The 9,441-nt window shown below is 46.3% G+C and overlaps 1 protein-coding gene across 16 annotated transcripts in view; it reads right to left on the bottom strand.

The window, feature by feature from the left end:
• Positions 1 to 9,441, bottom strand: part of camk2d1 (calcium/calmodulin-dependent protein kinase (CaM kinase) II delta 1) — a 75,132-nt gene continuing 65,691 nt past the window's right edge. For 8 of the 16 annotated variants that reach the window (XM_026159701.2, XM_026159662.2, XM_026159729.2 and 5 more), the window contains 5 exons: positions 5,992 to 6,012; positions 5,703 to 5,778; positions 5,521 to 5,615; positions 2,124 to 2,352; positions 1 to 1,203 (listed from right to left, as the gene is read on the bottom strand). In XM_026159701.2, coding sequence (XP_026015486.1) covers positions 1,200 to 1,203; positions 2,124 to 2,352; positions 5,521 to 5,615; positions 5,703 to 5,778; positions 5,992 to 6,012 — 425 coding nt within the window. In that variant the 3' untranslated portion in view covers positions 1 to 1,199. Of the gene's footprint in view, positions 1,204 to 2,119; positions 2,353 to 5,520; positions 5,616 to 5,702; positions 5,779 to 5,991; positions 6,013 to 9,441 lie in introns of those variants that run through there. The other 8 variants (XM_026159720.2, XM_026159683.2, XM_026159747.2 and 5 more) reach the window with 2 other exon arrangements.

Raw genomic sequence — 9,441 nt, 5'->3', positions numbered from 1 at the left:
TCATTGGCATAAATCACATTTTATTTGAGATTTCTTAAACATCAGGCTTGGCCCATCATGGCAACATTAAATACCAGCAGCCCATCATACAGTTCAATCACAAAGATAAACCCAAAGTGTCCTTTGAAATGGACAAATGTGATCAAAGAAATCAATACGAAGCAGTTCTCTAAATATTTCAGTGATTATTTAATACACAAAAACACACCTGTGACTGTCTTTAACGGCTTCCTCTGCACTCAATTCAATCTGGAATTAAAGTTTGTTCCCTGTGATCTCCACAACAACCGTTTCCCTTTCAGTCAGATGGTGGCACTAAAATAACTATAGCGTAACATAATGAGTGTTGAGCATGAGTAACCCGGTCAGTGATGAAACTTAGCAAACTGATTTACACGGTTAAACAGGGTTCGACTTTAAGCAGAGGATGAAATACGGAGGATGTTCTTAAAGGTAAGTGAGGAGAAGGACAGGCATCAATATCACACTGTAAAATGTAAACAAACAGATTCACATAATTAACTTATTATTGTATGAAAATGTGACTGGCAGGAGTCAGAATGGCTTTAAGAATCTATGTCTACACTTCCTCCCACGATGCTCCGTGATGACCGAACTCACTAAAACAAACGGTTTCCCTTTTAAACATGTAGTTACAGTTCCTAGTAAACATACATCAGTAAGATAAGTCAACTCATATGGATCAAGCAAAGAGCAAATTACATGATTACCAAAATCTATGGATCAGCCAAACAAAGCAGGCTTGTGTCTGGAAACAGAAACGTGATTAAAAAGTTTGATATCGGTCATTGTGCCAAAAGGTAAAAATATCACAATAGCACAACATGTGTAATCCTGACTGGGAGCTTCACAGACTAGCCCATTAAAATCAAGTGGAACCAGTGGCACCATTAGAGTCCACTTCTATTTAAAAAAGAATATATCAAGAAACCAGTAATAAAAATGCTGCAAACAGAGATATGTTGAACACCCTGCACTCTCTCTACAAAGTGATGTTGTCAAAGTGTGAACTCCTTTACATTTAGAATAAACTTCAGTTCAGCAGCGACAATGTAAACAACACACTGAGAGGGCAGAGCGCTAGCAAACGAGGGGGAGGCGTGGCTTGGGCATCCGATGGAAAGACGGCAGAAGTCAGTCAGCTGACTGCTGTAGGCTGGAAGGTGGTGGAGGTCATCTCAGCTGAAAGTGGAGCACAGTCAGACACAAACCCACACAGTCAGCTTCACCCACTGCTCTGATCTAGTTACTGGGCATTACGGCTCGTTAGATGTGGAATACGTGTCAAGCTGTTAAAGGGAAACTTTGTCTCGTTTGAATGTTTAACGCTGTTCTCGAATACTTTGTCCAGACTGTGGTCAGATGTCCATGTGACGGAGGAGCAGCCTGCTGTTTTATTCTGGAAATCGAGCAGGGTGGTGATTTAAACAAACATGTTCGTCCGATCAACCAACACCAGCACATGCAGAATGATCTCTACACAAAAGCACCAACATTACTGGTTACGACACCAAAACTTGGAACGCTTTGTGTCTCGAGAGTGTTAGAAGAGCATGTTTACTCGTCGGCCGGTTGCTTAAAACACCTGAGAGGGTTTCTGTGTCTCCCAGCATATGTTGATGTTCTGGACTATTTGTGCAACCTCTGTAATTCCCTGGGTCAACACACCTGGATCAGATGATTAGTTCATCACCAGGCCTCTGGAGAACTTAAATCAGCTGTGTTGGATCAAGGACACATCTCAAACCTGCAGGCCCTCGAGGCCCGGAGGTGCCGACCCTGGTCTAGATATTGTTTCATGCTAACAGCAGCGACACTGACCCGAGCCAAATGCAAAACTGGGGAATAAACAGTGAGAAAAGATGACGAGGGAAACACGTCAATGGCCGTCACCATTAAAACCTTTCCTGTTGGGGGGTTGTCTCACTGCTGGCTCTCTGGCCTACCTATGGTTAAGGAGCTGTACCTGATCCATCAGCCCACTCTCTCCCACTACACTGATCAGATCAATATCCCTGGGGTTTAACTGACTTGATGCTACACACTCATTAAAACTGTTCCTACGTGTCTAAACATTATAAGCAATCTGGTGGCGATCTTACTTGGTGGGAACGGTGGGAGAGCCGGAGCGGTGGAAGTGGATATTCTGCCACTTGCTGTCACGGCGGTGCCAGATGCGAGTCTCCTCTGACTGCATGGTGCGAGGCATGCCGCTGCTATCGATGTACTGGGTGAGGCGAATGTAGGCAATGCAGGCGGCGTCATCGCCTATGAGGTGGACGTGAGGGTTGAGCAGGATGGTGTGGATGGGCTGCTTCCCCTTAGACAGAGCTGCAGAGGACAACAACACTGTGACACAACCAAACACTCGACAGGGACCACATATTAGCTTTAAAGCATCCGATGCATTATTAATAATTACAAATATGTGAAATTGCTCGGCATATAACAACTGAAAGAGGCTTCAGTGGCTCTATTTTTTTTAAGAAACTAACTATTAACTCTGTTAACAGTTAGTTTCTTAAATTACATTTACATTTCATAGAAGGTATTAGCTATGCACCAAGCCAATATCCAGCATCAGTCACATCTAAATGACTGAAGTGAGCGACAAATCTGGCTTAAAGTCTTAACAAAACGTATAAAACGCTGATGCATCAGCTGACTGAGCTCTGGTGTCGACCTGCTGGTGTGGCAGCAGCATGCAGCTGCTTCTCAGACTTAAACGAAGACAAAACCCAAGACTGTACAGAGTAATTTATGCAAGACAAGTTTGGTTTTTTAGACAGGGTGTTAGCGTGTTGGAAAGTAACACCACAAACACGGCTGAACTTTTGCGGAAACATGGAAATACACTGAATATATCCAGGCCTCAGATACTAAGAAAATGACCTGCATCAACCAACAGTGCTGGAAAACACTGGGACGCACGAGGAAACCCGCTCCAGAGAGCAACCAGGTGAACTGGTTGAATTTGTTGCTCTTGATTAACAACTGCTTTCTGTTGTGGTAAATGTTGGTTTTGCTGCCCAACCAGCATTTCATGTCCAAACATGCTGCACAAGCCAGTGTGCCCTTTACCATTTTCATGGCTTGGACTCAGGAGATTCATCGCTACAGCAGAGAAGTCCACAACGCTCCACGTTGTTTCACGAGACAATGTAATACCAACGTAATACCAACGTAACACCAACGTGATACCAACGTGACACCAACGTAACACCAACGTGACACCAACGTGACACCAACGTGACACCAACGTGATACCAACGTAACACCAACGTGATACCAACGTGACACCAACGTAACACCAACGTAACACCAACGTGACACCAACGTGACACCAACGTGACACCAACGTAACACCAACGTGATACCAACGTAACACCAACGTGACACCAACGTAACACCAACGTGATACCAACGTGACACCAACGTAACACCAACGTGACACCAACGTAACACCAACGTAACACCAACGTGATACCAACGTGACACCAACGTAACACCAACGTGACACCAACGTGACACCAACGTGATACCAACGTAACACCAACGTGATACCAACGTAACACCAACGTAACACCAACGTGACACCAACGTAACACCAACGTGATACCAACGTAACACCAACGTGACACCAACGTGATACCAACGTAACACCAACGTGACACCAACGTAACACCAACGTGATACCAACGTGACACCAACGTGACACCAACGTGACACCAACGTGATACCAACGTAACACCAACGTGATACCAACGTAACACCAACGTGACACCAACGTAACACCAACGTAACACCAACGTGACACCAACGTGATACCAACGTAACACCAACGTGATACCAACGTAACACCAACGTGACACCAACGTAACACCAACGTAACACCAACGTAACACCAACGTGATACCAACGTAACACCAACGTGATACCAACGTAACACCAACGTGACACCAACGTAACACCAACGTAACACCAACGTAACACCAACGTGATACCAACGTGACACCAACGTGACACCAACGTGACACCAACGTGACACCAACGTGATACCAACGTAACACCAACGTGACACCAACGTAACACCAACGTAACACCAACGTAACACCAACGTGACACCAACGTGACACCAACGTAACACCAACGTGACACCAACGTAACACCAACGTAACACCAACGTGATACCAACGTGACACCAACGTAACACCAACGTGACACCAACGTGACACCAACGTGATACCAACGTAACACCAACGTGATACCAACGTGACACCAACGTGACACCAACGTGATACCAACGTAACACCAACGTGATACCAACGTGACACCAACGTGACACCAACGTGATACCAACGTAACACCAACGTGATACCAACGTGACACCAACGTGACACCAACGTGATACCAACGTAACACCAACGTGATACCAACGTGACACCAACGTGACACCAACGTGATACCAACGTAACACCAACGTGATACCAACGTGACACCAACGTAACACCAACGTGACACCAACGTAACACCAACGTGATACCAACGTAACACCAACGTGACACCAACGTAACACCAACGTAACACCAACGTAACACCAACGTGACACCAACGTGACACCAACGTGACACCAACGTGATACCAACGTAACACCAACGTGACACCAACGTAACACCAACGTAACACCAACGTAACACCAACGTAACACCAACGTGATACCAACGTAACACCAACGTAACACCAACGTGACACCAACGTGATACCAACGTAACACCAACGTGACACCAACGTAACACCAACGTAACACCAACGTGACACCAACGTAACACCAACGTGATACCAACGTAACACCAACGTGACACCAACGTGACACCAACGTAACACCAACGTAACACCAACGTGACACCAACGTAACACCAACGTGACACCAACGTAACACCAACGTGACACCAACGTGATACCAACGTAACACCAACGTAACACCAACGTGACACCAACGTGACACCAACGTGACACCAACGTGACACCAACGTAACACCAACGTGATACCAACGTAATACCAACGTGATACCAACGTGATACCAACGTAACACCAACGTGATACCAACGTAACACCAAAGTGATACCAACGTAACACCAAAGTGATACCAAAGTGATACCAACGTAACACCAACGTGATACCAACGTGACACCAACGTGACACCAACGTAACACCAACGTGATACCAACGTAACACCAAAGTGATACCAACGTAACACCAACGTGATACCAACATAACACCAACGTGATACCAACGTAACACCAATGTAACACCAACGTAATAAAGACAATAGATGAGTCAGAGCTGCAACAGGTGGTGAATGAGGCAGTGCAACACAAAGGGATGCAGTCACTCTCCACAGTGGCTTCTGCACGCGATGCACTTCTTACAGGAAATGTGAGCCTAAACTGGGACAGCTACGATGCTTCATCAGACCATGTCCCGCAGGAACACTGTACCGTTCTCAAAGTAGAAGCGGTGGAAGTCTGTGCCCTCCACCAGGTTACCCAAGGCTTCAGGTTCAAAGGATGTGAGACCAGGATCACATATCTTCCTGAAAGAACACAGGCAACACATTCATTAGCTTTATGGAAACATATGAACGTGTGAGAGTTTACTGACAAGTACTTTAATGACTAACGTGTAGGCTTCAAAGTCTCCATTGTTAATGGCCTCAATCAGCTGCTCAGTGGCCTTGATGATCTCCTGCTTTCGAGCTGAGGGACAGAGACACATCGCTTTAGTTTGGGATATCTGGACAGCTTTGACATAATGAAAACACAGTTAAAGGTTAAAAACAGGAACACAAAGACAGCATGAGTTCATCGTCACAGCATGAGCGTGGGCTCCACCTTAAATAGCACAATGTTACATGGAGATGGAGGAAAAGCTGGGAGGTCAGTGTGGTCAGCTTGGTTCGATAACATTACCTTTCGTGCTAAGAAGGTTAGCTAGGAAACAATGAATGGACACAATAAGTACTGATGTGGCTTTGCATGCAAGCACTAGTGAAAGAGAGTCACACAACATGATCAAGTCAAACAGTGCAGACGTAACAAGAATCTTACTGCACAACATAACCCAAAGACAGCATCTTCAACAACTGCACCGGGTCATTGGCTGCTTCTGTGAAAGGCTGGCAGTTGAACTCCAGGGTGACCAGTTCACAGACGGTTTTCTTCTTACTAATGAGAGTTTTATAACAAGGTTCATTCTGGTCAGACTAAGATCTGCCAACGACGTTGCTCCTAAACGACAACCAGAACTTTACTTGGAGCTCAGCGTGTAGGTCACTGAGTGGCTGAATAGCCATCAAACACCAGACCACGACTAATAACACGCTACTGTTGTGTGAACTATTTGCACCTCCAGTCCAGAAGCACCAAGTTCTACATGCTGATGGGAGTCCAGATACTTCATCTCTGAGGCGATCGTGTCAGCGCAGGTTTATGTGTCGGGACGTTTTCATGTTTGCTCCATTCATCCATCAAAGCAGGGATTGATCAAAGGAGCTGCAATGTGTCTCTGCACATCTATAGAAAGCACATGAGCATGAGGAAGTCAGGGGTGGCACATGGGTTTAAGGTGCCATGAGGCTGAAGCTGCAAAGGGTGGGGTGGAGCAGGTGGAGGAGCAGGTAGAGTGCAGGCAGGGCGAGGCAGTGATATCAGGGGCTACTTATGACAGAAGGAGAGCAGGAAAAGGCGAGATTTACAAGATGCAAGTGAGACCTGCTATCATGTACGCTTTGGAGATCACATCACCAAAGAAAGGAGACGAAGCTGGAGCAGAACTGGAGATGCTGTGACTGTGGCATGGACACGATTAGAAATGTGAACATCAGATGGTGAATATGGAGGCAGGAGGAACAGAGGCACACCACGGAGGAGATTCAGGATGTGGTCACGGAGAACACGCCGAGTGTTGGCGAGACTCGGGTAGGACGGGTGAGATGACTCAGTCAGAATAGTATGAAGGAAATGGTTTCATTGAATAACAGGAAAATTAAAGGCAACATTTGGCAAGTACTTGGACACGGCTAGAGGTGAAGCAGGAGTCAGAATGCTGAGTCACTCCCGTTTACTTTAAAGGCTTGTGACTGATAAAGTCTAATTTAATACTTATTATTAACAACAACACAAAAAGAAACAACAGCTCAGGGGCTGCTGTGGTTTCTCACCATCATTATTAACTTTATGAACAAATGAAGCAAATGTTTAATGCGGCCCTACACAGGAACGACACAGAACTACACACCCTCAGCGTCTTTAACATCATTTATGAACACGATCACCTAAACGCTCCTTTTCTGCTTTTTCTTTCTGGAATCTTGCAAAATAATAAATCCAAAGTTGGTTTACAGGTAATCAGTCACATTTTCCCTATGACAGATTTAGTCAGGACAAAAACAGTCTGTAATAAAGCACAAAGACAATCAGCAGTCATTATGTTCACAGGGACAATAAGGATCTAAACTCTAATCAGAGGCTTTCTAAAGAAAACGAAACAACTCATTTTATGAGCAGGATGAGTCAAAACCTCCAACCCAAAAGCTGCCAAAGCAAAAAGGACAAAGTGTAGTGGTGACAGTGACCAGTGAGTGGCGCTGTCCCACAGCAGCAGGGAAACTGGTTTGGTTGAATGCATAAACAGTCTGGTCAGCAAACATCCATCGCTCGCTCTTCACCTGTTGGAGCTGATTCTAAGTTGGCGTCTAAAGAAGCAGAGCTAACGGCACACACTGCTGTGAGGAAGCTTTCTAACAGCGTGAGACAAAGGTCCTGATCTGGATCACATCAGTCATTATGTTCTTCATCCCTGCTCAGAGACATTTTCAGATAATATCAACAATTAGGTGACGCGCACAGCTTCAGGCATTAAGGAGGGCGACTTACACTGGGAGTCGATGGAGTCACTGAGGGGCACGCCACTCTGGGGGCCGGGGTCTTGTGAGCATGTTTGGGGGCCGCAGTGACACATGGTGTGATGGTCAGTGAAAAGGATCATAAAGGACGACGTGAAGAAGAGGAGCACGAAGGCGGCCGCCAGTGCCCGCAGGATATACTGGCAGCACTCCTCACCACTGGGCCAAACACTGGGAGAGAACCAGCAGGAGGAGACGGAAGAAGAGGAGGACGAAGCAGAAGACGATGAAGACAAAGAGCACGAAAGGCAAGGGGTGGGTAAGAGGCAGCTGGATGAAGGCAGGTGAGAAGTGAAGGGGTCCAAGTGCTTAAGGTGGTAGATCTGCAGACTGGGGCAGGGGGACGGTGCTGAGATGGAGAAATCAGAGGATGGGTGGAGATGAAGTAGGAACGAAGAGGAGAATGAGATTGAGATGAAGTAGGAACGAAGAGGAGAATGAGATGGAGGAGGAACGAAGAGGAGAATGAGATGGAGGAGGAACGAAGAGGAGAATGAGATGGAGATGGAGGAGGAACGAAGAGGAGAATGAGATGAAGATGGAATGAAGAGGAGAATGAGATTGAGATGAAGTAGGAACGAAGAGGAGAATGAGATGGAGGAGGAACGAAGAGGAGAATGAGATGGAGGAGGAACGAAGAGGAGAATGAGATGGAGGAGGAACGAAGAGGAGAATGAGATGGAGATGGAATGAAGAGGAGAGTGAGATGGAGATGAAGGAGGAATGAAGAGGAGAGTGAGATGGAGATGAAGGAGGAATGAAGAGGAGAGTGAGATGGAGATGGAGGAGGAATGAAGAGGAGAATGAGATGGAGATGGAACGAAGAGGAGAATGAGATGGAGATGAAGGAGGAATGAAGAGGAGAGTGAGATGGAGATGGAGATGGAACGAAGAGGAGAATGAGATGGAGATGGAGGAGGAATGAAGAGGAGAATGAGATGGAGATGAAGGAGGAATGAAGAGGAGAGTGAGATGGAGATGAAGGAGGAATGAAGAGGAGAGTGAGATGGAGATGAAGGAGGAATGAAGAGGAGAATGAGATGGAGGAGGAACAAAGAGGAGAATGAGATTGAGATGGAGGAGGAATGAAGAGGAGAGTGAGATGGAGAAAACAGAAGATGAAGAACACTGAACATGAAAGGCGTGCAGGAAATGACAGCATGCACAGCGATGTTCATGGAGGAACGATGCAGTGATGTAAGGTGACCCCGGTGCCCACGCTGTACCACATCCCTGAATCTCATCTGTGCTCCTCCTCTTCTCCTTTTGCCTGCCAACTGCATATTCACCCTCTTTTGTCCCCCTCAGCTCTCTATCTGCATACCCTCACTCTCAGCCATCGCTCTGATTGGCTCATTTCTGACCTTCTTCGTCCTGGTCACCCCCAGTGATCTCTGCCACCTCCAGCTCCTGCACCACCTTCCCTTTCACTCTTGAGATCACCAGTCATCCCTGA

This window comes from Astatotilapia calliptera, chromosome 3, assembly GCF_964374335.1.
Source record: "Astatotilapia calliptera chromosome 3, fAstCal68.1, whole genome shotgun sequence".
Classification (NCBI taxonomy): domain Eukaryota; kingdom Metazoa; phylum Chordata; class Actinopteri; order Cichliformes; family Cichlidae; genus Astatotilapia; species Astatotilapia calliptera.
This window is presented reverse-complemented; position numbering and strand designations above follow the sequence as displayed.